The following is a 26,281-nucleotide window of genomic DNA, read 5'->3' as shown; positions in this document are numbered from 1 at the left end:
CCTCTACATTGAGAAAACTTTAACAAAAGATATAATAAAGCAAACCAATGTTTTTGCAGGAGGACCGTGAGGTTAATTCCTATATTACATGCAAAATTTCATTACCAGAAATTTCCGAAGAAAAGTATTTAATTATGTAATGATTCCACAACTGTGTTTTTAATATTCTTTTACGACAGTGTTCTGGGAATCGAACCCAGAAGCCACAAACGCGTTTTTATCACTATCAACGAACACGTTTTGGTTTGGCCCCAGACATGGACACTGTTGTTTAAAGCCAAACGAAAAGGAGGGAAACCGGAGTGCCCGGTGAAAAACCCTCCAAAGGTAACCTGAATTTCAGGTTACCTGACCGGCGTTCCGAATTTGGTATTTTCATTAGAAATCGTCCGCAATGACATGCACTTCTGTTTTAATCTACAGTTTACCTTCCCAAGAATTGTCATGCAATTCTTGAGTTTCGTCAATTTGATCCTGGTGGTGGTCTAACGTGTGCAGCGCGGAAGATATCATTGCAAAACGACATGCAGGCTCTTAGAAATTGCGCTTTGTCCGACAATAGCATCAAAAATTATTTCAATTATTTCAACGAAATCTGGTATTGTGGAAAGTAATTCACGACTTGCATGCATGCTTTTTCATCTCAAACCGATGTAGACAGCAACACTCTTCAATTAAGACATGCACCTCCGAGTGCAACGTTTTCTCTTTTTTTATACATTTTGGATGATGCATGGGTGACCGAAAACGGAGGAAATAAACGTAATCAGGCTCAACATGCAATATCTTGCTCAATATCTGCTATACTACAAGAATCAATAATGTACCTTTCTTACCGTAAAATTACCTTTCGTAAACAATGGCTGCCATCTTTCTTTTTCATTGCTTCGTTTCAACGCTCTTCAACAACATCTCGACGATGAGGCGTGTAAGGAATGAAAAAACATAGTAAGTGTGTCAAAATGCAAAGGAGTCTTCTTTAAAGGGTTGGCTTTTCAGGCAAGAGGGTTCATTACAATAGTTAAACAGTACAACCCCAGATATCCCCATCATATAAGTCCAGTTATCATGCAATGTAATATATCATGAAATATTGGGAACTTCATCAAAGTTAGTCAAAATCATCAGATTACGTTTATTTCCTTCATGTTTGATATTAACCGAATTTCAAGAGCTTTACATGCAATCCGAAAAATTAATATCAACAAAGAAAACAAAAGAGTGTTAGTGTCTAAACCGATCTAATAGTGATGTTTGGAAATATAGAAATAAATAGGAATTTTTTTTCGTTGTAAACTTCACTAATTCCATTCAAAAGTATAATTTTTTATGCCATTGACGCACTGTTCTTCGAAGCGGTCGTATTTTATAACAGGCTGAACAGAGAACTTATATAATCATATAAGTACTCGCGATTACCTTCGTATTAATCTAAAATTAGGCTAATACGAATTCGATATTTTCTCTAACAAATTGCATTTTGTTAGTTTCTTTTGAACGCTTTAAAGCCATCATGCATACGCAGACGCTACGTCGTTGGATTTCACACGTATTCACACAAGTGACAAAACTAGGAATATTTTTATCGAGAAAACTCGAAAAATGCCCTCATAAGAGCTGTGAGAAATTTCCTGTTATGTGTTAAATGTCACTTGATGTGTGAATATACTAGGTTAGACCACCAGGAGGATCCAATGCCATGCAGCATGCACATGCACTAATCATGCATACCTATAGTATATACCTCAACCAGCTTCCACTTGATCCTGCGACGCTCCTCCAACATCTAATTCATCACTGATCCTGCGACGCTCCTCTAACATCTAATTCATCACTGATCCTGCGACGCTCCTCCAACATCTAATTCATCAACATCTGATCCTGCGACGATCCGTCTGGTCCTGCGACGATCCTTCAACATCTGATCCTGCAACGATACTTTAGAACAAAGATATGATATTAATTTCCTAGTCACAAATATCACTTAGGTACCAGTATCATACCATACCATAATACCACACCATACCATACCACACCACAATCTGATCCTGCGACGATCCTTCATCATTTGATCCTGCGACGATCCTTTATCGCAAAAAATATGATATTAATTTCCAATTCACAATATCAACCCATTCAGTATAAAATGATCACTCAAAACCCGATTTTTGACCTTCGACATCTCCAACGCAACTCATCCAAGGCCTTCGCATTGCGCACGCGAATACAAAATTGTCATGCACGTTTTGTAGGAAATATCGTTTTCTTAGATCTCGAGAAAACCAAAACACTCGACTATTATCTCCTTCTGAAAATACAAATTCTCATGCATTTTTATGTTTTAGGCGCTCTGTGAGCAATATTTTTGTTCCGGACTATTGTCGTTCAAGATAGAGAAAATACAAGTGATGGGGCCCCAAATCACTTGTATTTACTCCGCATGCGCTTGATACGACTAGGTCAGTTAACCCATGCAAAAACCGCAATCCGAAAAGTTGAAAATCAAGGAGGTAAACAGAAGAGTGTTCAGCATATCTCAGCTAAAAATGCCAAATTCCATGCAATTTTCTCATGCATATTTTCACCGAAATCAAATTGAGTTTTGTATTTGCGTGCGTGACAAGCTCCCAAGGCAGCTCCGACATCTCCTTTCATTCTAAAAAAAAAAGAGGGAAAACCTCGGTGAGACAAAACAATTCACAGTCTCAAAAAGTTCGATTAAACTATATCCCAACGTGTAGCTCAACGTGTTATTACAAATCACAAATGCAAAATATTAACAGAACAATACCTATTATTTGCTGCGAGCAAGCGTTTGTGTTTCGCCTTTCCCATCGTTCGGCGCCGTAGTTCATTCTGAAATGAAATAAGGCAGGAAAAACAAGATCAGTTTAACAGCTCACTTGTATTTCACATTTTCAAACGAAATATACAAGATATAGCAGTGAAAATCGTTAAGAATATGCCCCAAGTCGTTGGCATGGCTATTCAAATCAACACGGCGATGAATTAATTTGCAAAGCCAAACAAAGATCAAGATTCTTTAAAAGACCAACAGATTCTTCTAACCGGCAACCATGGCCATGTATGTATCTGAGCAAGATTCTTCCAACTTTTCCCTAAACTTCTTCGAGTGATTCTCCTTCTTCGAGACTACAAGTTTGAGTTTATGCTCGAAATCAAGCACCTTTTATTCCCTCGAAGAACATTCCAATGGACAATGCACTTTTTGCACCGATGGCGCTTCTCATTTGCCGAACGCATTAACAACAATAGATAATGATCATCCGTATTAATTAACTATTGTTTTGTTTTAATGCGTTCGACAGGCGTAAAAGACTCATGCAAATAAAGTAATTTCCCCGACCCAGCTTGGCAATATGTTTTGCATATTTCTACTGTCAGTGCATTGCCAATGATTTTATATAAAATGCCGGTCCGTGAAGCGATCAATTCTTCGACTTTGATCCATTCTTGTTATAAAAGTGTGAACGTGTTTCCCCCCTCAAATGTTTGACTTTGGCTTGTCAGGTTGACAGGTAAGTTTGTAGCTATACCGACCCATCTGACAACCACATACAAGAAGCAATAACCCCCACTATATTATAAATCTTATAATAATAATAGGAAAAGAGGAAAGTATGTCTGGTTCTGCCTGAGGCTCATGCATGTGGTGCCCACTGTTGTCTTGCCCAGTGGTTAATCCCATTATTTTTGTACGAAATTCAAAAAATGAAACAAAATGGCGCTAAAAATTGACGAGGAGTGGATAAGACAACGGGTGCATTTGGAACATGATAACTTGGGTAAAATATTTAGGATTATGTGATAATTTTTGTCTTATGTTTTGTGTTTTAATCAGCTCTATTTGGAATCTGTATAAAATGTGCGAATAGTCTTAACTATAGAATTGTTACGTATTTATATAGTCATACCATAGGTCATACATGTTGACAGTTGGCTGAGTTTAATATAGTTACATAGGGGATGTTAGTATAAATCAATTCTTTTGTACAAGTTTATAGTGTGGCTTGGAAGTAGGTATAAGAGCTTGAGGAAGAAGTATTAGTGAAATTGGACCAAAAAATATAATGGTTATGTTCTTTTTTACCCAAGATGATGTGAAATCCCTGTCTTTACCTGGGTCATACCATGAGAAAATATCCCACCTTGGGTCATCGCTACATAGCTTCACCAGACTGAAACATTTGGACCTTTCAAGGAATGTAGTTTGTAACTTGGAGGTAAATTTTGCAAGTATACTCACTCTGTATTCTAATCCATAATCTATATCCTTTTAACTCTTTTATTTTAGGGAATCAGTCATTTACAAATGCTGGAAACTTTGAATTTGTATCTTCAACACAAATATTATAACACTAATATTAATACTTATAGCTATTGTACTTTTGTATGATATAACTTAACTCAGCATATAGATATTACAATAACATCTCCACATTAAAAGACCTTTATCAGCTAAGAACACTAACAAATTTGAAGGTAAATTTCTGTCGCTGCTATTTTATTTTCTGTTCTTCAAGAATGTCATAGTAATTCACCTGTAATATATTTTATCTCCCAAGGAACTTGATATCCGTTTAAATCCAGTGACAAAGAATGAACCAGACCACAGATTGTTTCTGATACACATGTTACCCAGTCTCAGAAAACTTGGTAGGTTTCGGCTGTTAATATTGGTAGAACAATTACAAAATATTGACATTGTTGATGGTTAAATATTTCTTCAACTCAGATGACAGATCTGTAAGAGACAGTGAGAGAAAAGCTGCATTGATGCATTTCAACACAGACCAGGTAATAATTTACAAGACCTACGTCAAGAATCCTGTAGTGATCAGGATTCTTATTTGAAGGCAACTTTCCATACCAAACAGCCCTAATAAAACCTACTTCTCACAGGCTTCTGAGTTTATAAATGAAAGATTTCAAGATGATTTCACAAACAGCAATGACAGGTAGATCAAATAAATGTTTAAATTAAGGGGAAAGAAGATTATATTATTTACAAAAATTGGATTTCACTCATCAATAAACATTGAATGTGGCAGGCCCAGTGTCTGACAACTTCACCAACGCTTTTAAATTTGATTTTATTTTAGATTCCACATTCCTCCACGTGCAGAACTGGTGAGAAACCTTGGTCCAAGATCTGGTGAGTTTTAAGAAGAAGAAGAACAGACTAAAATTTGTTGTCTATGATAGAGTTCTGACGAGGTGTTTGTTTTAGCCTTGGACAATGATGATGTGCGCTTGCTTGATGCAATCACAAGGAAGAACGCCGGACCCACATTTATTTCTGGATCAAGCAGTAAATTCCCTGATGTGGAGGATTATCCAAGACAAGGTAGATACCATCCTTTGATCTGATTAAATTACAAGATTTGTAGTCAGTTTAAGACATACTTTGACTGCAACTTTACTCATCAGAGTTGGCTGATATGCACATCATGGATGAAGAAAAAGGTGCTGCAATTGAGAAAAGCAAGGAAATTCACCATAAAATACCACCAATCTCTCTTCCAGTTGACTATAATGGTAACGTAATACCACCACCCTACCCTCCTACCCAAAAATCGCACAAACGCGTCTCCCGTGATTCCCAATACGCTCCCCACACCACTCAAGGTAATTTCACCCCTAACCCGAGATCTGTGGCTCACCATCAGACTGAACATGACAGTGATATTCCCAAGAGTTCATCTGATTCACAGGAGTCTGGTAACAGCGAAGATAATATTCCTCAGAGATCAAGACATTTCATTCCAGATCAACATCCTGGTTTGAAAGACGAGCGTAATGCAAGGTCTCTTAACACAGATAGTTCATCGTCACCCTCTGGTAATCATAGAAACAAGGTTGGTGAAGCGATTTCTTGATTTCATAGCACGCAAGGATCTCTGTGAACCGAGGGAAAATTAGTCGAATTAAATTTTGAAGCAACATTTTTTGTATAGTCCAGTCCTTCTTTTGCGGTAAACAATGAACTGCGAGTGTTACATAAGCTGGTTGATCTTGTCGATAAATATTGGAATGGTTCAAAATCTCTTCATAATCATACAAAGTTTAAAGGTTTGTTCTGATTTGGAGAATTGAGTGAATATGTAAACTATTATGGATCGTTGTTTAGGTTTCCATTGTTGCTCAAATCAACTACGTGTTTTGGCTGCCAGTTTTTCTGTAAACGAAAACTTCAACAAACTCGTTCTCTCTTTGACCAGATCTCGCTATTGCCGTGTTGAAGAACTACCGGCCAACGCTGGATCAACCTGAACGCGACATGACAAGCTTGAGGAAACTACGGGAGGAGATGTTGACAAAAGAGGAGGAATTGAAGAAACTTTCAGAACAGTTAAAAGAACAGGAAGAAGAGTGTAGCGAAATTCGTGAACAACTTGGAAAAGAGAAAGAAAAACGACAACTTTTTGAGGAAACTAGCCAGGAACTGGTAAGTTCGCTAACTGCGAGATATAACTGTAGATATGCAAGTGACAGAAATTCGTAAAGAGCAACAACTCCCTTGCACAATCAGCTTCTGTTCTTATAGTCCAATTTATTAAAATCAATTGTACGTATAAGGATATGATTTTGTAATTTATCAGACAACTCTACACGAAAGGTTTCAACACATGCAAGAAGAGAATCAATTTCTCAAGACTAAACTGGAGTCTCAAAAAAACACAGAGTACGAACGACAGAAAAAGTCAGGTTTGCATGAATATATGTACCTACTGCAGTTCACATGCTTATTCAAAATATGAGATAAATAACGTGGTTTTTAAAAGCTAGAGGAACGTGAATAGCCTCGTGTTTAATGTGTTTATTCAGATGAAGCAATCATCGACGTGAAATCTCTTCATGATGAAAATCATAAGCTGAAACAGCGTTTGAGTCAACAGAATGAAAATTTGCAACAACTAAACGAGCTGGCAAGTATGTTGCAGGAGAGTCACAGGTGAGCCTTGTTCTCTTGTCTATCTGTCATCAGAAGAGGAGCTTGTGTACAGCTCAACCAGTCTTGTTATTTTCTCTCTGTTATATTTAGATCTCTCGTTGCGACCAATGATCATTTGCTGTTGGAGTTGTCCCAGGAAAAAGATCGCCATCAGGCTGAAGTGAATCAACTTCACTGGAGTTATAAACAATTAAAGAAATCAATGGATTGGTTGCCAAATGTTGGAAAAACCTCACACAAGACGTAGATAAGTGGAAATCATCAGTTGTGTGTATATAATAGTTTTACTGAAGCATTTCTTCATCATATAGAATTGAAAAGCCTATTTTAGATCAGATGTATCCATCTGGAATAGCAAGGTGATATATAAACAATAGCTTAATTATTATTAAGTTGAAAACAAAGGCAAAATGAAGTTTTAAAAGCCTATCTACATAAGACTAAGATAAGGTTTGTATATGTTCATGCAGTTCATGCTTGGAGCAATAAGGGACAGCTAATGATAAGAAGGGAGTTCAATATAGTGATAACGTTCAGTGTGTTTTATCGTAGCTATCTTTCCCCTTGTATCCTCCAACGTATCCTGCGTCCGCTTTATCATCGAAATCTTTCCGTCCTTCCAGTCCTTTCCCTTTTCCTGAACCGTCAAATCTTTCTTTATGTGAGCCCGTGTATTTTGACGTGTCCGTCAAGCGGTCAACCCCACCAGCCTTTGTTGCTTTCTAAAAATAAAACGAGCAAAATGAAACCAGAAAGTACATCAATTAAGACACACACACACACACTAGTTTTGTTTTCAGAGCAATAAATATTTAAAGTGCAATATCGCTGCACACCCAATCCCCCCCCCCTCAAATGACATTAATGATTAACGAATAACGAGCAGCATTATATGAACCGAGGTCGACAATTATGAATTGTTAAACCACTAATAAAGTGATTACCGAAGTCATTGCTGAGTTACAGTGCTATGTGTTTGCTATGTGGACTTTCTCTTTAAGCTTTCTTTACGTTTACAATCCCAAGCTTTATTTGCGTTTGAACTGCGCAAGTCCTAGCCTTATGCTTCCTATAATAATGATATCCTAACCCGAAGCTTCTCTCACGGGGCTGCAAGACAATCTCATCCATAGCAACCGCCACGCCATACTAAGCAACACAAAGCGGATAATCGTCCATCTTTTAGCTACTGAAATTTTAATAATTTCTTCATTTGCATTCCCATTTTTTTTCCGTTTTAACAGCAAACCACCGGTTCATACTCAAATTGCTTTTCTTTTACGTTTTTCCTATTATCCATCTGTGCATGTCTAGTTATAAATATCCAGCGGCAGCCGCAAGGCTGAGGACTGAGGTCTCTACAAACAACGGGTATCTTGGGCTCTAAGGAAAATTAAATCTCAAGAAAATCATATTGTATTATTTGTATATTCTCAAAATGAAAGTAAGATAGATGAGTGCTCAAAATACATTTGTTACCGCACAAAAGAATTGTTGCAAGGCATTTCAACAACAGAGACATCTCACCGTAACTCCTGAAGTACCAGGTCCTTTTCCGGCGGCTATTTTTGTCTTTAGTTTCTCCAAACCAGCCTCTCCTTCGCCCGGAAATTTCTTCTCAGCCACGAGCCCAAGAGCTTTTTGAAACTGAGCAAAGCTGATTTTTCGATCTGTTTTGCTATTAGAATAGACAGAGATTAAGTTATTATCACAGGTTACGTTGTGAATAGCTATCAAAATATGTCTCGCATAATGTAGGTTGAATTTGTTACTGTACTGAACTATTCGTGCACAGGATTTTGTGCTGCAAGTCTGCAAGCTGATCTTAAAACCGCTCGTTTAAATGGTTAACCTGCTCGCGAGTATGCTAAAACAAAATCTGTGAATTTGGGCAAAGTTGTGATTTCGCGCGTTCTGTCTAAAATAGGAGCTTGGGCATCTCTCTGGAAGACAGCTATCAGAGTACTCATGAATCATGATACTTTGAAACTGTGCCCAATAAATTGAACCGCTTTGGTTATGAATGAATATTCATCTTCTCACTTCAGATTTCATCGACACAAAAAATATTCCTTAGCGATATTCTTGTTGGTAAACGTCTTTGTAATCCTGCCTACCTCTTAACTTCTGGCCTGTTAAATATGATATCAATATCTGTTGATGTGAGTTTCTTGTCCAACAACTTCAAATCACGGAAAAGCTTCGCAAATTTCGCGTTATCCATCATCGCAGCGCCCCCTTTAGCTCCGGCTCCGAAGGCACAGAAACTGTTAAACACTGCTTCTAAATCACCCATGTTTAGAAATGTTGCGCGATTGCTTCCAAAACACTGCCACAATAGTTCAAACACACCGTATTGTTGTGAAATTGAATCTTCACGTTTGCGTGAAATCATATACAGAAAAACATTCGCACTTGATTTGCATAAAACACCACTTCCGTGAATATGTAATTATACAAATGTTTACAACAGTCATTACGTAATTATACAAACGTTTACAAACGGTCATTACGTAATCAACCATTTTAAACTGGAAGTTTAGTTGTAAATAACTGCCTAACCAACAACCATCCAGGATAGAGCACCAACTGACGTATTTATCGACTAGGTTCATCGTTTTACGAAGGTTTATTTTCTACCGCAGAATGTCTCGAATTTCCAGAAAGCGCAAGCCGGATGGCGTGGAACACGAAGCGACTTCAGAGAAGAAAAAAGCTAAATCATCCGCTGAGAGTTTTAATATGAAGCGAGTTCGTATCTTAACTGGACAGAAAGATGTCTCGTCTGGTTATCAAGGAATTGTTTACTGGATGTGGCGTGACCAAAGAGTGCAAGGTATTGGGGAATTAATCGCAGATGATACCATTATTTGACTTTGATACATTGCCATGACCCAAACCTCTTATCCAACCATAATGAACCATTCCAATCACCACAAAGCAAAATGTTCCAAGCTCAGAAAAATCAAGCATTTAAAATTTTATAACTAGAGTGCCTAACCTTTTCTATGGTGCTTGTGAGCCAATCATGCCCCAGAATTCAAATTTGTGATCCCTGTTAAATTAGTGACACCAGTCCGACAATGATTTGGAAGAGATTTCCAGACCCTAGGTGTTTTGCATCTTCTTCATTCCCAGGGTATGGGTAGGGTGCTTGACCCATCCCATATAGTGATAATAATCCTGGCTCCATGTTTAGATAACTGGGCAATGATTTATGCACAGAAAATTGCAATGGAACACAACATGCCTTTGCATGTCTGTTTTGCATTGCCTGAGAAATTTAGAGAAGCCAGCATCAGGCAATATGGATTCATGTTGAAAGGTCTGCAAGAAGTTGAGAAGGTAAACATTGTCCAAGTATCAATGAACCAGTGAATTGATGGTAATAAAGTGTAATTGTCTTGCTCTTCTCTGACTTTTTATTTTCCAGGAACTTAAGAAACTGAACATTTCATTTCACATGTTGCTTGGAGATCCTAGTACAACAGTTTCAAAGTTTATTTCCTCCTACAACATTGCTGGTGTTGTAACTGACTTCTCTCCCTTAAAAGAGACAAGATCCTGGCTCGATCAAGTCGTAAAAACTGTACCAAGTGATGTTGCAGTATTTGAGGTAATATGTCTTGGATTTCAGAAAAATATGCATGGTATCAATTTTATATGCTAGCTTGTATCAGTGTAATTTGATTTAATGGTTTTTTTTCTAGGTTGATGCCCATAATATTGTGCCATGTTGGGAAGCCTCGCCAAAATTGGAATATGCGGCCAGGACAATTCGTCCTAAAATCACAAATCAACTGCCGTCATTTCTGACAGAATTTCCACCATGTGTGAAACATCCTATTGACTCTAAGGCTCACAAGGTAGAAGGTTATCAGCCAAATCATGGCGGTTTGTCGTGTCAATAGTCATATATATTGATAGTGAACTGTAAATTTTCTTAGGATACAAACTGGAAGAATGTGTATAAGTTCATCGAAGTTGACCAGAGTGTTCCTGAAGTGTCTTGGGCAATTCCTGGAACAGAAGCTGGAATGAAAAGATTGATGACCTTCAGTGAAGGCAACCTCAAACATTTTTCAACAGAAAGAAATGACCCGACAAAGAATTCATTGAGCAATCTTTCACCTTGGTTTCATACAGGTATGCTGTAGGTTTGAAGGTAGAAGGTTTATGTAATAATATGGAACCTCTTTCTCAAAAGGACACCCATGCATCTCTCTCTCTAATACCATCACCCCTCTCTAATATGGTCCCCTCCCTCTAATATATATCATTGCTTCTGCAATGCCATCATCTTTTTCTAATAAATGCCTTCACTTCTAATGCCATCACATATCCGTAACACAGGTCAAATAAGTGTTCAGAGAGCAATACTGGCAGTTTCAAAGCAAAAATCAAAATGGAAGGAGTCAGTTGAGGCTTTCATCGAAGAATCTGTAATCCGCAGAGAACTCGCTGATAACTTTTGTTTCTACAATGAAAATTACGATTCTGTGGATGGAGCAAGCGAATGGGCGAAGAAAACATTGAGAGATCATGTGAAAGACAAAAGAGAATATATCTATACAAAAGAACAGTTTGAAACAGCAAAAACACATGACAGACTTTGGAACGCAGCGCAGGTGAGAGTTGATACATGTCTTCACATTTGTGATCTGACTGATGATGATCGTCATGACTCGCGATACACACAGTTTAGCCTTCTGGTATACAACCAGCTTTCTATACTTTTATCATTTTGTTATTGTCAGCTCCAAGTTGTACGTGAAGGTAAAATGCACGGATTTCTTCGCATGTATTGGGCTAAGAAGATCTTGGAATGGACCAAGACGCCTGAAGACGCTCTGGAGATTGCGTTGTATCTGAACGATAAGTACCAGCTGGATGGAAACGATCCAAATGGATTTGTTGGTAAGTAACTATATAACGTTCAGAGATCGTAGATTGGTAGAAAATTTGATATTTCCTAAAATTTCTAGGATGTATGTGGTCGATTTGTGGAATACATGATCAGGGGTGGTCCGAGAGATCCATTTTTGGCAAGATACGGTACATGAACTACGAGGGATGCAAGAGAAAGTTTGATGTTGCCGCTTTTGAAGATGAATACAAGTAACGGATAAACGATTTATTGTTGACTGTTAATTCATCATATTTCACTTTTCTAAGGATGTTTAGCTTAAATTTTGGGGAAGACGGACGTGGTAGACAACGTAGAATATTTGTGTGGGTCAACGCCCTGTTTTGAAATTCTTTGTTGCTGATGTTCTGAATGAAGTCTAGTTTATATTCTGTAAAAAAACAAACATAGAGCAGTTACGTTTTTAAACCAGTGTTTATTAAATAGAACTTTTTACATTATTAATGGTAAGACGTTTAGCAGTTTGAAACCTCAAGTTTACAATTTCCTTGAACAGTATCTGCACATAGATTTATGTTTAGACGTCTTTAGACTGTCACATTGTGGATGAAACCATTCCTTGCAGCTCCCACACTGTGCCATGAGGTCAGCTTCACTTTTTGGTTTCTCATAAGGCATACGACAACTACAGAACAACTCGACTGTGTAGAACTTCCTCTTAGACAGGACGATCTCGCTGCCAGGTTTCATCTCAGGAAATGGACTCATCTTCTTCAACTTCAAACACTCAACAAGATGTGGTCTCATTTTTGGTACGTCATATCGTAACTTGCTCGGGTCTTGGCCAAGCGCAAGCGCTGTCGCAAAGGCGATGGCAAATACACCACAATCAACGTGAGAGGTTTGTTGTTGAACTGATTTCATGATAATTTTCATCTCTGCGCTCTGAATACACATGAACGAGGCGAGTTGTTGTTTGGTAAACTTGGCTATAAAACCTTGATTCATGCTGTCATACATGTTCACAGTTGCAGGATCTTTTACATCAATCTCCAGGTTACTCACGCAGACCCAGTGATCGTAACCATCATTTAAAATCTGAATAAAATCACCACTGACGTGTTCAAATGTTTGAATCGAACCGCGATCAATAATCTGAAGACCATTAATATTGGGAAATGATTTCTGTAAAAACTGTTGAGCAAGATTAACCGTAGAGTGTCGAATAATTTCTTGTTTTATCAGAATCCTCTCTTCATACTTTGTTAAGCTTCCAGGAGAGTTGGAATGCAACAACTCGTTCTTATCTTCAAATTCTGAGAAACTCAATGCAGAACCGTGATTTGATTGGCCAGTATTCAATTGTAATTGGACGGTGTGGTTCTCGGTTGATTCTTGTGAAGTGTTGACAGAAGTTGTCATAATTATGCCCTTATCAACTGTCATTACCGATATTCCACTGCTGACGTTGGTATCAGCTGGTGTTTCCACATTCACAACATCCCCTGATATCCCGAGATCATCGTTAGTACTCCCGGATTCCTCATTACTACAATTCATATGACCATAGAAATCCCTTGGGTTCCTAGATGTCTTGATATTGTAATTCATATTTTCAGATGAACTCTGACTAGGGTTCAAAACATTGGCTGCAATATCATCACCGTTTATACCCTCAGCTGTTGCAACATCGTCGCTTATACCACCAGATGTTCCTCCACTACCATTTATATCCTCACTCCTTCCAATATTACCACCAGAAACCTCCTCAGATATAGAAGAATTACCATTGATTGACCTATACTGATCATTACTATCAACACATTCCAAGACTTGATTGGTAGAATCACCAACAGTCATTTCATCTGCTTCAACCTCACTCTCTACGTCTTCACCCACCTTGAATATCTTACATCCAACAGTCTCTTCGACCCAATCCCCAGGACGTTTCCTGTCTTTCAACAGAAACACTTTATTTTTATTGCCCTCGTTTTGTCCTTCAGAGACATCATCGTCAACAACAGATTGTTTGAGATTCTCAAGTGTTTCCTGAAGATTATCACGTAACGATACGAGAACGTGCTTATCCGAAATGAGAAAAGTCAAATTATTTATGTCATTTAATAAATCACGGCACTCTGCTGCTGCACTTTTCAAACCAGATTTTCTGTCAAGTAAAACTTCGTGTAAGCTCACAGGAGGAATAACATCTTTGCTCTCCGCTTCATTTGATCGCGGATCTAATCCATTTTGACCAGGATGATTAGGATTAGCTGGATTTACGCTTGGATCTTGTGTATTCTCACTTGAATCTAACTGGCTGGTTTCTCTAGAAGTCAGATCTAACTGACTTAAATCTTGTTGGACTGCGTTTCCATTTATTGATATCCTTCCGTCGTCTGTACCCACATTCTTATCTGTCTCTTTCTCTTCGTGCGTGACTTCACAGTCCAGTGTAAGATACGGAGAGTTACGATATCTTTCCGGGAAATTTGACCAGTTCCAGTTCTTGCAATGTTGCATAACGGCCAAGAAATGCTCGCAAGGTAACATGGTCTTGGACCAAATCTTGCACTCGCATTGAGGAAGCTTCTGAAATGAAACAACCCATAAAAGAAGTAGTATAAAGATAAAAGATCTACAACACGGCTTTGATCAAGAAATTCTTCGGCAGATGGAACTACAGGATAACTTACACCGTCGTCTCCAAATTGAACTTTATATTCCAAATCAGAATGAGAGGACTTCACAAAGAATTCTCCTCTTGCAAGGCTGTTCACAACAACATCATCTGCGATATATTCACCGAGGTTTGTCATGGTCTCGGCCATGTGTTGAGTAAGATGACGTGGTCGGGTGTGGTAGAATGAAGGGATGTTGCAATGTTGGTTTGAGAGTGGAACGTTTTGTTCATTGTAGCTGAAAAATAGGAACAGAGTGTAAAGCTTGTGGGTTATCAAATGAAGAAGTAACGAGTATTATGTGGATCAAGTAAACTCTGCTCGATCTCGCATATTTGAAAGAACAAAATCAATTTAATGAGGTCTATCATCCAAGATCCAACTGGACTTACAAATTTCGTTTAGCAGGCAAAAGGGATTCAATGATCGTTTTCAATACGACACTGAGTAACGTTGCTCCCTCATTCAACAACTCCTTGTGGGAAAAATCTTTTCTCTGACGTTCAAATGTCAGGTTTGTCATAACAATATCGGACAGGAACGCCGTATGATATGCAAACACCCACATCTAAAAGAGACATCCATGATTTAGCGATCATATTTGATATTTCCCGTTTTCCAATGCTATCCATTGGATCATTGATTGAAGGTTTTATTACAATACACTACCTCCTTAACGCTCATCCATTTCTCTTCATACCACTCCTTGAATGCCTTTCCCGAAATCACACTGCCAGAACTCCGTGTGTTTGAGCGAAGCCATGGCTTCTTTAGCTTCTTCGTCTGTCCTGGACTCTGTTATACGACGTAAGTGCACCAGAATTGCATTCTTATGCGCTGCAACACCATTGGAGGATTGCGAGAGAAAACGAACGCCAGGCTTGCTCGCGATGGAAATCACTGAGTAAAACTTTGCAATCTATGAGAAAATTTTTACACCTGTTTAAAAAAGATTCTTCGGGATTTGAGAATATTATTAGATGGGTTAATTTGAGGAGTTGTTATCAGAAAAACGTGAATTTTTTTTATTAAAAGGCTGCGAGTTTGCGACGCGACAGACCTGGAAAACAGCTAAGAATAGCAGCAGTCTCTTCGCTGTCATTATCAGCCATGAACACCTTCGGTTTCCAATCAGGATTCCATTCTTTGATCAACTCAAGCGCTTCCTTTGTGGACTCCATGTTTTCATCTTGTACGACAAATGTCGCAACGACTTGATAATCAACATTTGTTTTGACCATGAGAAAAAACAACGGCAGAGGATATTTGACTGTTCTATAGACGGGATCAAGGAAACACACATGATTGCCGTAGCGTTTGAGAAGATGACGTTGAAATGAGGTTTGATGAACGAGAATGAACTGTTGCTGAGAGAATTTCTGTCTCACACGAAGTTCATGCTCTAAAACTTCTTCAACTAAAAGATTGATGGAATCTCGTCTCAAAACCTCGCTCATTCCGTCAAACTTTCGAGTATAAACTTTATCATCAGAATTTTTTATCTTCGCGACGAGTTCTTCAATTTGAGGGAAATCTAAGACCACTAGTCTCTGCAAAACTAATTCATTGTACATCTTTGTTCTTATTATACCAGTGTTTGGGAAATAACGCTTGTTTGAATGGAAAGGTTTTGCTTTGCCAGGATAAAGCTCCTGGTTGATGTAAATATCAAGACATTGTTTCATTTCTTTGTCATTTCGTACACCGGATAAAACCAGCTCTGAAAGTTTTTTTGATATCTTTGGATCCACTCTGTGCAAGGAATTCGTTCCCTTCAATGAAGTAAAATTGAATTAGTTAATTGTAAGAATCGAGAGTAAAGGGTTGATAAGGTTGGAGAGGCATGTTCAGAATGGCTCATGCATGGTCTGCCCTGCATTTTCTAATGCATAATGCATTGTTTTCTAGTTGTACTACACCTGAACACTGGTGGGATGTCCTATGTGATCATTGGATGTTGGAAATGAGATATAAATTCTTCTTTCAATGTTTTGCATGTTTACAGAACCAGCAGCAAAACCTTTTTTGATCTTCTTTGCAACAATTCCCCGATAATACTTTGTGTTGGTGGAAATCTTTTATGTAGAACAAGTTGAAGAGACAACAAAAATATGATATTAATAAAGCATAAACAAGAATGAGTAAGAGTTGGCCTGTTTATAGTTTACCATTGAATTGTGAATACCTTGAAATCAGGAAAGTAGATGATTTCACAGAACACAACCTTGGCTGGACAATCGAGTTTCCTTGTTGGTGGAATTTTCCTTGTCTTTATAGTTTCATTCTAGAGTAAATTTAAGATTACCATACAAGGAAGAGGTTTTACCTTTTGAAAGTGCATTAAGTAAACTGAAGGCTCAAGATTGTATACACAGTAATTAGTTTACAATATGGTAAGGTGGATAATATACAAATTTGTAACCTTCACAATTTCCTCCCTTTGAAGTCTTAATTTCTCTTTCAGCTTGACATTTCTATCCTTGCCAAAATGACAGTCATAAACTTTCCGTCCCATCATAATGAACGGAACACCATCAGATTTCACTGTTATTCTATCTCCAATATCAAATTCTTGCCAGTAGATCCTTTTGTTAGTTACGTCAATTTCTACATAACACAGTTGAATATGGTGTAGTGGGTAATAATATACTACTTAGAATAAAATAGAAATCTACAACTCTCTCATGCCTTTGCATGTGCAAAAAGTGATGTATTTTGATATTATTTATGCTTACGAGAACTTCCAAAATCTTTGGGGCATCTCCAAACCGAATATCGGTTCTTTGTATCGTTTTCAAATCTATGCAATGCCTCCTCTGCTTCTGCAAGTGATCTTGCATAAACAGGATATGTAGTGTTAGTCAGTGTCCCATCCATGTCGACATTTGTTGAATCTTTACTGACTTCAATGGTTGTAACACTGTGCAACTTTGCAGGTGGTAGGGGGGGCAGTTCTGCAGATTTCATATCCAGGGGGGTTAATTCAGCTGATGTGGCAGTTTTTGGAGGTATGTTTAACGTTTCAGTTTGTCCAGATAAATAAAGATGCTCTTTCACCCCATTGTCTTCACTCTTGGTACAAATATTTGTTGCAATTGCTCGATCAACTTCCATTGTATATATTATAAACCCATTTTAATTAATTAATAAAGTTAATATTTTTCTATTTCACCATTTGACTTTAAATAATGAACTATTTGTAAAGTAGATAGCATAAATGACTGGACCTCAATATATCACTTGAAGTAATGATATCTCTCCATATTACTCACTTTACTTTTACTTTATTTATATCAAATATTTACTATGGGGCTTTTCCCCTATCAACTGTATTATGCGAGCTTTGACCCTGGGCTTTCTAGTACGTTCAATATATGCTTCCCACTCCGGCCTTTTGCTTTTAAAAACCAGGTTAATTCTGTTACGGATATTTATTTAGATATATACAAAAGTAGAGGAAATAGTTTATGATAAAATGAAAGGAATTAAGGGGGAAACTCTAGTGCACTGGCGACACGTATGTGGGAAATATTGGTAGGGTAAGATCCCGTATACTGTACTGCATGCCATAAACCAAAATGGCGGAGACTGAGCAAAACATTGAAACAGTAGCCACTGAAATTCCTGCAGAAACACCTGAAGTTTCCACAGAATATGTTCATAAACCTACAGCAATTGCAAGTGGCTTGTACCCCAAGTATGTTAAAACCTTGCAAGAGGCAGATGAGGTCATGCATCGCTTTGAAAATAACACGAAAAGTCGATTTTGTGTTTGGCGTAGTCCGAAGGATTTCGGCCACTCAGGTATGGTTTTTAGTGAGGAAGACTACCCGTGGTAGTCGCGAAGATCAATTCGTTTGCGATGTTTTCGCTTGTTGAGGATACAAAACAAAAAAATAAATTAGTTTTGACCTATATTAATCGACTTCAGTTTATTTTTGTTGCCTTTCAATGCAATTTAGACCAAAAACTGTCGAAGCGTGTTCTTTACTCGTGTGTTGCTGTGAAATGCGAGTTCCTTGTTTGAGATCGCTCAAAAGAAGGCGCTCGATATAGTTCATTTCGGTGATTGAAATTAGTCACAAATCACAATGTACACTACAACGGAACAACGTGATTCCCACAAATTTTCAAATAAACTTTCATCTTAGATAATTTTGTTTATTCTTCCCTGAGATACTAGTCTTAAGTAGTGCTTAACTATATCTTTGTCACCAGCTTACATGACACATTCTCATGTACTTGTCAGATCCGTTTATATATATTTTAACGTAGTTACGTAGATCTATTTTGCCGCTACAACTGAATGTAAGGTGTCTGTTAATATTGTTGTTGTTGATTAAAAATTCTTTCCTTGTTGTGTTGTTTGTTGTTGACATGATTATAACAGATTATTCCCCTAGACTTGGACACCAAACCCAAAAAGGTTTACTGGGATGTTGGCTCTCAAGCGACTTTGGGTCATTACCTTAATTGAAACGTTGAAAAGGTTCTAATTACCTCTAACAAGAACTAATTATTCCTGATTGGCTTCTTTTGTCTCAATTTATTTGTAGTTGAACGAAAAGAAAAAGCGAAATACCTTGTTACCAGGAAAGAAAATAAATTGTCCAGCCCAAGTGGTTTTCAACGATGTCATTTTGTTTCCCGAATATAAAGTAAATCATTGTTGTACATATTCTTGTTATTTAACGTAGTTCAGGGTACGTTCAAAGCATGCATTGGACCTCCATTGTGTCTTGATAGTATTGATCATGCAACCAAGACTAAAAGTCTGAAACTAAACCGCTTAATTCGGAGGTGTATATTCATATACATGACATGTATTCATGATTTCATACAATAAGAACTGGGACAATGACGTACAAATGAAATCAGTCGGGCATAGGACGAATATATGAATATGTACACCCGCCAATTGAGCTTCTAGTTCTAGCCACGGCCTTGCGTGCAACTGAAAACCATATTCTCTTACGAGTTTTATCTCTCTAAGATTGCTAACAACACTCAGTACATGAGAAAACAACTCTCACAGAACTTAAAACAACATCTTAAAGAAGGCAAAGTTGATCTGGATAAATTAGACCGACGAATTTATCTCAGTCTACCAAGTAATGAGTCTCATGTTGGCCATCCCGTCGGAGAGGTGAGTTTGATGTTGTTTGGTGTTTGTTTGCAGCGGTTTTACTAGAGTATTGGCCCAGTATTACTACAGTATTACGGCGGTATTTATGATGTATTGCAGCGGTTTTACGAGAGTATTGACCCAGTATTACTACCGTATTACGGCGGTATTCATGACGTATTACAGCGCTGTTACCACAATAATATTTTGGTAACAATATTAATACTTTACTAAATAGAACAGCGACTCAACATCGGAGAGAATGCACAGCAAAGTGTCGGAAAAGATCGGGGAACTCGTGGAGGAAGGCTTTACTGGTATTCGAGAGGTTGAACGTCGTTTAGAAGTCTTTGTTAACACTCAGTTGTGTCCGGAATTGTGGAAACCTTGCCACACTAACCGTCGTTACTACCCTACAAGAGGGGTGATAAGAAACAAGATGTATAATGCTTATATCAAACGACGATTAAATATGATTGATCATGAAGTTGTCAATCAACTCCTAAAGGAAAGACAGGGTATGTATAAGATGTCAAAGACCTGCTTTATGATGCTTGAGAAGATAGTGTTCTGTTCTTCATGAGTTGAATCAAACTGTGATTCTTTTAAGATAAAAATCCAGAAGATAGTGTGTTGTTCAGAGGCTGTGATGGTATTGATGAGATGCGTCTCTGCGCTCTGTCTGGCATTTCCGTCGAGGAAGAGTTAGAAGACCACCTTAAGATAAGACAGAAGTTTGCCCAGCAACAAATGATTCTCGTTCATCAAACCTCATTTCAACGTCATCTTCTCAAACGCTACGGCAATCATGTGTGTTTCCTTGATCCCGTCTATAGAACAGTCAAATATCCTCTGCCGTTGTTTTTTCTCATAATCAAAACAAATGTTGATTATCAAGTCGTTGCGACTTTTGTCGTACAAGATGAAAACATGGAGTCCACAAGAGAAGCGCTTGAGTTGATCAAAGAATGGAATCCTGATTGGAAACCGAAAGTGTTCATGGCTGATAATGACAGCGAAGAGATTTTAGCTCTGGAGCAGGTTTTTACAGGTACAATATTGAATATTTTGAAGATATGAATCTTACTATAGCTAAGATCGTAGAGACTAAACAACGACTTTCTTTCCTAGATTGCAAAGTTTTCATAAATGATTTTCATCGTGAGCAGGCATGGGAGAAATGGCTCTCCCAATCAACAAACCAGATGATCCCGTACAAAGAAGCCTTGATTCATCATCTGCACAGGCTGGCCAAAGCGGCAACTCTGGAGCAGTTTGAAAAACGATTTTGTGACTTGGAACGAAGAGATGTTTGGAATGATAGTTATGGAAAAATGTTTAGAACTTGGTTTGAGAATGCTTGGCTTGCCGTTAAGGAGGTGAGATTTTCGCTAACTTCAGTCATAACTCATTGAGCTCATGAACGATCCTAACTGCGGAATCTATAGCTGAGCTATAGAATGATCCTAACTGTAGCTCAGCTGACTAGTTCAATCCTCGATTCTTTTCTATTCCAGCGTTGGGTTTGGTGCTACAAAGAAGAGAGCTACACAAACGTTCTTACGACAAACAACACATTCGAAGCTCAAAAGAAAGATTTCATTCACGAGCAACTTGTTGGGATCAAATACCTTTCGCTGGGTCAAATGCTGAAAGTCGTCATGGAAATCTACTTACCTAGAATTCGTGATCTGTAAATATCAACTCGGTTCTGTCTATTTGTGCTTCTGTAGGCTGGCAGAATTCTGTCTTCCAAATTCATTCTATATTCATCTTATTTTTAGCTATTACGAGTTAAACGCAGACATACAGACAGGAACCTCAAGCAAGTATGCAAACCTTCCTGATGTGTTTCGTAACAGACCAAGATGGGTGATTGATCACATCAGCGAAAGAATTACGTCATCGTATGAGATATCTTGGGATGACATCACTGTTGACAGCTACAAGGAAGGAGAGTTTTTGGTGAATTGTCGCCGATCAGATGTCGAGTATAAGGTATACCTATAGTTGGCAAGAGGGGAGGTCATTTTGGGGAGGGGAGAGAGTTGAGTGACGACCTCAACCATGATCACCTGAAAATATCTTCTCTAGATCTAAAAGCTGTTTTTTTTAAATTATATTATTTTCATTAGGTTCAGTTTGGTAACAGTGAGAAATACCCTCATTGTGATTGTGTGGACTGGACAAGCACCATGCTTCCTTGCAAGCATTTCGTTGCAGTCATGCGTGATATCAAGGACTGGAGTTGGTCGAAATTCCCGGAAAGTTATCGTTGCTCTCCTTACTTAACCTTGGACGAGATTGTTAATCCGAAGACTACGGAGGAACACGAGGCGTCTACGAGTAAGACTGATGATGTCACGGAGAGTTCCGAAGGTAATGTTTTAATTGAAGACGTTTACTGGAAAAGAACCCAATTGATTGTTTTTCACTTTTTGTAGCCACCGTTAGTGTTCTTGACTCGAGTCAATTTCATGAGTTGGCCTTCCCGAAGTTCAATTCGCGCAGTAAATCCAGCATTTGTCGTGATCTACTTAATGACATCAATAATATGACGTATAGCCTCTCAGATGACGACGTCATCAACCGTTTGAACGCCTCGCTAGATGACGTATTGGCCGATATAAAGTTGTCCTTTGTTGAAGATGAAATCGTTATAGAGCAAGATGAAGTGGAAACAAAGCCAGTCAAGAGCGAGGAAAAGCCTAAAGGACTGGGAAAGAAGTCAAAGAGGTCTTCCGCTAGTACACCTTCCAAGGTAAGCCCCGGTGGAGAGGGGAATGAAGACGAACCTCCGCGAAAGATAGCGAAACCTCACGAGAATACGACGATGAGTTACGGGAATGAGACGATCGAGGAGCAAGTCTTGGAAGAGATGAATCATATGGAGATTTTAAATATTGATTATTACCGACCAGCCGCCTCTGATGCTTCTGCTGTTGATGTTTCTGGAGAGGGGAACACGGGGAGTATTCAGGAGAGCAAGGGTACCATCCAGGAACCCAGAGGTGATGATGCACGGGTTCAAGAGGACACAACGAGTGTCTCGCAAGGGGATGCATATGTTATAGATCAGAAGAAAGTGGATGATGTGACAGTAATTGAAGTAAAGACCCCGATAACTCTCCCAAAGTATGAAGCAAGACTGGTGCAGAGGCATGAGATGTTGACAGTTGATTCTATTAATCTTGCTCAAAGTATTCTTCATGAGATGTTCCCTCATTTGAAAGGATTTCAGACGGTTGCTCGTGGTGCTGTCCAAGCATTTCTTCCTGTCAGTGGTGATTTCATTCAGATCTTGCACGATGGTAGCCTACACTGGGTCTGTACTGCAAACATATCACTCACTGGAAGCAAAGATCCTGCAGCTGTGAACATGTATGACAGCATGAATCAAGGTTTTATAGCCAAGTTTACCAAACAACAACTCGCCTCGTTCATGTGTATTCAGAATGCAGAGATGAAAATTATCATGAAATCAGTTCAACAACAAACCTCTCACGTTGATTGTGGTGTATTTGCCATCGCGTTTGCGACAGCGCTTGCGCTTGGCCAAGACCCGAGCAAGTTACGATATGACGTACCAAAAATGAGACCACATCTTGTTGAGTGTTTGAAGTTGAAGAAGATGAGTCCATTTCCTGAGATGAAACCTGGCAGCGAGATCGTCTTGTCTAAGAGGAAGTTCTACACAGTCGAGTTGTTCTGTAGTTGTCGTATGCCTTATGAGAAACCAAAGAGCGAAGCTGACCTCATGGCACAGTGTGGGAGCTGCAAGGAATGGTTTCATCAGCGATGTGAGAAAATTGCGCTGGAGATTTTTAAAGCTTCGGGAATGAACTTCTTGTGTGCCTTGTGCTTAAAACGAGAGTAAAACAGTTAAATATTGTGAAATAGGATTGTTTTGTAATAAGTACAGTCATATAACTTTTCCAATGGAAGATTGAAGTAGTGACTTTTAGATTTACAGTTGTAGATTGTTGACATAAGATTGAAGTTAAGGATATACTTCAATGAAATTCCATGTTATGATCTTTTTAAATCACTCTAAACAAGAAGATAGAAGTAAAGTTAGTTTCTCTAACTAAAAACTCGTACAAAAATCGCTGAGTATGCATCTTTTTTGTTTGAATTGTTCAGTTACTGGCTATATTATATAGCTCAGTGGTCTCTGCAGTGAAATCAAATATGGCCGCCAATGAGAAAAAAATTCGTGAAGGACTTGCTCTTTTGAAAGAAGCTGATAAGTGGTGAGTTATTATAATCAATTGAATTTATTTTATTCATGAAGGTTTTCTAATATCCTCGAAGGGAAGGTATAAACAACATTTATTCCAGAATGGACCCCAGAACTGAACTTTTAATGAGTGCTTCATTTCTGATTCTGCAGTCTTCAGACCAGTTGGTTAAAATGGAAACCAGATTACGACAATGCTGCAGATAAATTTATGAAAGCTGGTGAGTTTATTTCCAACCCTTGAATCTGGTATCGTCGTGTGCAGACATTTTCTTGCTGTTTGCTTCACAGTGTAATCAATATTTCTTATCTTTGGTTTCATAGGAACGTCGTTTAAAGTTGGCAAATCTTATGATCAGGCCAAAGATTCATTTTTAAAAGCTGCTGATGCACATTCTAAAAATAATTCGTATCCTGTATCATATGGAAGTAATAAATTATCATGTAGTCATTTCTAAAAGCCCCACAAAACTTGCGTCTTGTGCACTTCCTTAACTCAAATTATATTAGACTGTATCATGCAGGAAAGTAAGTATAGGTCCTTTCTAACTTAATCTGAAGATATTGATCAAATTTAGCTCATTCCTTTCTGAAACTTTCTTTAATTTTCCTAGAGCTTTAGAGCAAGCAGGTGCCATGTTGAAAGAAATGAAAAAACTCGACGAAGCAGCAGATCTCATGATGAAAGCTGGAGCACTCTATCAAGAACATGGCACACCAGATACAGCTGCTTTAGTTCTTATAAAAGCTGCAAAGTATGTTCTCATCTCCCTATATCTAATCTAGCCATCTAAAGCTAACTGGACATCGCTTTCATTTTTATAGAATGTGCGAGGGAACAAATATGAGTAAAGCAATAGAACTTTATCAATCAGCAGGAGAATTAAGAGAGGTATTCGATTTCAGGCATAATTTGTTCATTTGTTTCAAACAGTTTTTTCATACAATGTTTTTATAATTTATCTAATTTCTTGTAGACAGACGATAAGCTCCGTGAAGCTGCAGAACCTTACGCTAAAGTCACACAACTTTTGATAAAACAACAAAAGTAAGGGATGCTTGATGCTTACTCACATATAATCTTATTTGAAATTTTTGCAAACCTCTTAATCCTTCTTATATAGATTCGAGGAAGTTGTGAATTCGATGCTTAAGCAACTTAAGTTGTATTCAACTATTGGAAATTTGCCCATGCAATATAAGGTATGTTTAACACCAAGCATACACTGTGTCATTGGACAAGGAATTACATTTCATCATATCCATCATAGGCAAGGCACATATGTTACTCTTATGTGATATCTTCCCAGATTTACCAGTTTTTATCTTTTGTCCATTTCATCCTTTTTATATCCTTTCTTATTCAGGTACTCTTGGGATTAACAGTTGTACATCTGTCTCAAAGCGATTATGTTGCTGCAGACAAATGTTTCAAAGATGGCTTTGAGTAAGTTGAACTCAATGATTGTAGTACCACAGTGACTACATGCAGCAAAGTTTTGATAGATATCCAAACATTTGTTAATATGTTTCTATACCTGTTCCAGTGTGGGAGGCTTTGGCAACTCTGATGAAGCTGAGTCTATTGAGGAATTACTGCAGGCCTATGATCAAGGTGATGCAGAACAAATCAAAGCAGTTGTAAGGAAGCCTATATTTCGAAACTTGGACAATGAGGTGTGTATATATTAGTCTTTGATCTTACCAAATTAGTTAGTACAGATCTGAAGCAATTCAGTGTTATTTTAGCTCAGTAAACTGGCCAGGGATTTGAAGCCATCTGATGAGTTTAACATCAGTCAGCAACATACAGAACTTCGCCTGTTATCAAGCGATATTACTAAATTGAATATTGATGATACAAAACCGGGAGGTGATATTCACAGGACTGTTGAACCACCCCCCAGCAAAATGCTTGAATTTGATGAGGACGAGGATAATCCTTTGGGGAGTGACGAAACAGCAGGGGGGGCTGAAGGCACTGAGACAATAAATGATCCAAATGCTGGATCACTTGATATGTCAACAACTGAAGCTAGTACACCATCTACTAAAGATAATGTATTAACAAGTGACAAACATTCTCTGAGTTCTGAGCAAAATGTTCATGAGGCTGAGAATAAGGGAAATGAGGAAGGTTCTGGTGATGAGGAGGGTGAATTATGTTGATCCAAGGATAATTGAGGTTGATATTTTAGGTTGAATGAAATTAAGACACAATATTTAAACATTTGTGAAATTAAGGAATCTAAATAAGAATTTAGACACACTAAGAAAGATTAATTACTAAGAATAGTGTTTGCGTATATCTATATCTATATATGTATACTCTCTCTCTCTTTGTATACTATAACAACCCCCAGAAAATAATTAAAAGTACACAATATTCAGG

The 26,281-nt window shown here is 38.1% G+C and overlaps 7 protein-coding genes across 8 annotated transcripts; 4 read left to right on the top strand and 3 right to left on the bottom strand.

The window, feature by feature from the left end:
- Positions 1–3,726: 3,726 nt before the first annotated feature.
- On the top strand, positions 3,727–7,251 carry LOC114532612 (centrosomal protein of 72 kDa-like). Its single transcript, XM_028554155.1, has 15 exons — positions 3,727–3,806; positions 4,117–4,244; positions 4,316–4,353; positions 4,440–4,503; positions 4,587–4,677; positions 4,757–4,818; positions 4,924–4,979; positions 5,124–5,176; positions 5,252–5,368; positions 5,452–5,879; positions 5,979–6,093; positions 6,243–6,469; positions 6,624–6,729; positions 6,850–6,976; positions 7,067–7,251. Exons 1-15 carry the CDS (start codon positions 3,743–3,745, stop codon positions 7,221–7,223), a joined length of 1,833 nt encoding a protein of 610 aa, XP_028409956.1. The 5' UTR covers positions 3,727–3,742; the 3' UTR covers positions 7,224–7,251.
- A 48-nt stretch (positions 7,252–7,299) lies between these two features.
- LOC114532615 (tubulin polymerization-promoting protein family member 2-like) lies at positions 7,300–9,403 on the bottom strand. Its single transcript, XM_028554158.1, has 3 exons — positions 9,094–9,403; positions 8,504–8,654; positions 7,300–7,698 (listed from the first exon to the last, which is right to left on the bottom strand). Exons 1-3 carry the CDS (start codon positions 9,369–9,371, stop codon positions 7,510–7,512), a joined length of 618 nt encoding a protein of 205 aa, XP_028409959.1. The 5' UTR covers positions 9,372–9,403; the 3' UTR covers positions 7,300–7,509.
- Positions 9,404–9,495: 92 nt separating this feature from the next.
- On the top strand, positions 9,496–12,378 carry LOC114532614 (deoxyribodipyrimidine photo-lyase-like). The gene is made up of 8 exons (XM_028554157.1): positions 9,496–9,812; positions 10,176–10,321; positions 10,410–10,592; positions 10,687–10,842; positions 10,924–11,122; positions 11,330–11,604; positions 11,734–11,893; positions 11,962–12,378. Exons 1-8 carry the CDS (start codon positions 9,623–9,625, stop codon positions 12,096–12,098), a joined length of 1,446 nt encoding a protein of 481 aa, XP_028409958.1. The 5' UTR covers positions 9,496–9,622; the 3' UTR covers positions 12,099–12,378.
- On the bottom strand, positions 12,320–15,281 carry LOC114532611. Its single transcript, XM_028554154.1, has 4 exons — positions 15,194–15,281; positions 14,917–15,092; positions 14,540–14,762; positions 12,320–14,435 (listed from the first exon to the last, which is right to left on the bottom strand). Exons 1-4 carry the CDS (start codon positions 15,206–15,208, stop codon positions 12,381–12,383), a joined length of 2,469 nt encoding a protein of 822 aa, XP_028409955.1. The 5' UTR covers positions 15,209–15,281; the 3' UTR covers positions 12,320–12,380.
- A 73-nt stretch (positions 15,282–15,354) lies between these two features.
- On the bottom strand, positions 15,355–17,546 carry LOC114532613. The gene is made up of 6 exons (XM_028554156.1): positions 17,260–17,546; positions 16,947–17,131; positions 16,710–16,808; positions 16,444–16,599; positions 15,585–16,296; positions 15,355–15,443 (listed from the first exon to the last, which is right to left on the bottom strand). The coding sequence occupies exons 1-6, from the start codon at positions 17,489–17,491 to the stop codon at positions 15,355–15,357; spliced, it is 1,473 nt and encodes a 490-aa protein (XP_028409957.1). The 5' UTR covers positions 17,492–17,546.
- A 1,518-nt stretch (positions 17,547–19,064) lies between these two features.
- Positions 19,065–23,708, top strand: LOC114532775. Of its 2 annotated transcripts, XM_028554361.1 has the most exons (9): positions 19,065–19,182; positions 19,518–19,670; positions 19,888–20,167; positions 20,260–20,700; positions 20,781–21,028; positions 21,167–21,342; positions 21,434–21,647; positions 21,785–22,028; positions 22,094–23,708. In XM_028554361.1, the coding sequence occupies exons 2-9, from the start codon at positions 19,539–19,541 to the stop codon at positions 23,524–23,526; spliced, it is 3,168 nt and encodes a 1,055-aa protein (XP_028410162.1). In that variant the 5' UTR covers positions 19,065–19,182; positions 19,518–19,538; the 3' UTR covers positions 23,527–23,708. The 2 variants fall into 2 exon arrangements, with proteins under 2 accessions (XP_028410162.1, XP_028410163.1); XM_028554362.1 differs by lacking the exon at positions 19,065–19,182 and having other exon boundaries at positions 19,286–19,670.
- Positions 23,709–23,838: 130 nt separating this feature from the next.
- Positions 23,839–26,281, top strand: LOC114532658 (gamma-soluble NSF attachment protein-like). Its single transcript, XM_028554211.1, has 11 exons — positions 23,839–23,902; positions 24,043–24,110; positions 24,214–24,298; positions 24,400–24,417; positions 24,504–24,644; positions 24,715–24,781; positions 24,867–24,937; positions 25,014–25,092; positions 25,257–25,336; positions 25,437–25,566; positions 25,639–26,281. Exons 1-11 carry the CDS (start codon positions 23,841–23,843, stop codon positions 26,056–26,058), a joined length of 1,221 nt encoding a protein of 406 aa, XP_028410012.1. The 5' UTR covers positions 23,839–23,840; the 3' UTR covers positions 26,059–26,281.

The sequence above is a fragment of the Dendronephthya gigantea genome, unplaced genomic scaffold, assembly GCF_004324835.1.
Source record: "Dendronephthya gigantea isolate DGI-Jeju-01 unplaced genomic scaffold, DenGig_1.0 000080F, whole genome shotgun sequence".
In the NCBI taxonomy this organism is placed as follows: Eukaryota; Metazoa; Cnidaria; class Anthozoa; order Malacalcyonacea; family Nephtheidae; genus Dendronephthya; species Dendronephthya gigantea.
This window is presented reverse-complemented; position numbering and strand designations above follow the sequence as displayed.

Bases quoted from the DNA above. Each gene is read 5' to 3' on its own strand.
- LOC114532612 (XM_028554155.1), top strand. From the start codon at position 3,743: ATGGCGCTAAAAATTGACGAGGAGTGGATAAGACAACGGGTGCATTTG. The intron at 5,177-5,251 runs GTGAGTTTTAAG...TGTTTGTTTTAG, and splicing joins AAACCTTGGTCCAAGATCTG to CCTTGGACAATGATGATGTG. The intron at 6,730-6,849 runs GTTTGCATGAAT...GTGTTTATTCAG, and splicing joins CGAACGACAGAAAAAGTCAG to ATGAAGCAATCATCGACGTG.
- LOC114532615 (XM_028554158.1), bottom strand. From the start codon at position 9,371: ATGATTTCACGCAAACGTGAAGATTCAATTTCACAACAATACGGTGTG. The intron at 8,655-9,093 runs GTAGGCAGGATT...CTATTCTAATAG, and splicing joins AACAGGCCAGAAGTTAAGAG to CAAAACAGATCGAAAAATCA. The intron at 7,699-8,503 runs GTGAGATGTCTC...TTTTATTTTTAG, and splicing joins CTGGTACTTCAGGAGTTACG to AAAGCAACAAAGGCTGGTGG.
- LOC114532614 (XM_028554157.1), top strand. From the start codon at position 9,623: ATGTCTCGAATTTCCAGAAAGCGCAAGCCGGATGGCGTGGAACACGAA. The intron at 10,322-10,409 runs GTAAACATTGTC...TTTATTTTCCAG, and splicing joins GTCTGCAAGAAGTTGAGAAG to GAACTTAAGAAACTGAACAT. The intron at 10,593-10,686 runs GTAATATGTCTT...TTTTTTTTCTAG, and splicing joins GTGATGTTGCAGTATTTGAG to GTTGATGCCCATAATATTGT.
- LOC114532611 (XM_028554154.1), bottom strand. The intron at 14,763-14,916 runs GTAAGTCCAGTT...CCTATTTTTCAG, and splicing joins TTGCCTGCTAAACGAAATTT to CTACAATGAACAAAACGTTC. The intron at 14,436-14,539 runs GTAAGTTATCCT...GTTTCATTTCAG, and splicing joins TTCAATTTGGAGACGACGGT to AAGCTTCCTCAATGCGAGTG.
- LOC114532613 (XM_028554156.1), bottom strand. From the start codon at position 17,491: ATGAAATCTGCAGAACTGCCCCCCCTACCACCTGCAAAGTTGCACAGT. The intron at 17,132-17,259 runs GTAAGCATAAAT...TGTGTTATGTAG, and splicing joins CAAAGATTTTGGAAGTTCTC to AAATTGACGTAACTAACAAA. The intron at 16,809-16,946 runs GTTACAAATTTG...AATTTACTCTAG, and splicing joins AAAGGGAGGAAATTGTGAAG to AATGAAACTATAAAGACAAG.
- LOC114532775 (XM_028554361.1), top strand. From the start codon at position 19,539: ATGAGAAAACAACTCTCACAGAACTTAAAACAACATCTTAAAGAAGGC. The intron at 21,029-21,166 runs GTGAGATTTTCG...TTTCTATTCCAG, and splicing joins CTTGGCTTGCCGTTAAGGAG to CGTTGGGTTTGGTGCTACAA. The intron at 21,343-21,433 runs GTAAATATCAAC...TCTTATTTTTAG, and splicing joins TTACCTAGAATTCGTGATCT to CTATTACGAGTTAAACGCAG.
- LOC114532658 (XM_028554211.1), top strand. From the start codon at position 23,841: ATGGCCGCCAATGAGAAAAAAATTCGTGAAGGACTTGCTCTTTTGAAA. The intron at 23,903-24,042 runs GTGAGTTATTAT...CTGATTCTGCAG, and splicing joins TTGAAAGAAGCTGATAAGTG to TCTTCAGACCAGTTGGTTAA. The intron at 24,645-24,714 runs GTATGTTCTCAT...TCATTTTTATAG, and splicing joins GTTCTTATAAAAGCTGCAAA to AATGTGCGAGGGAACAAATA.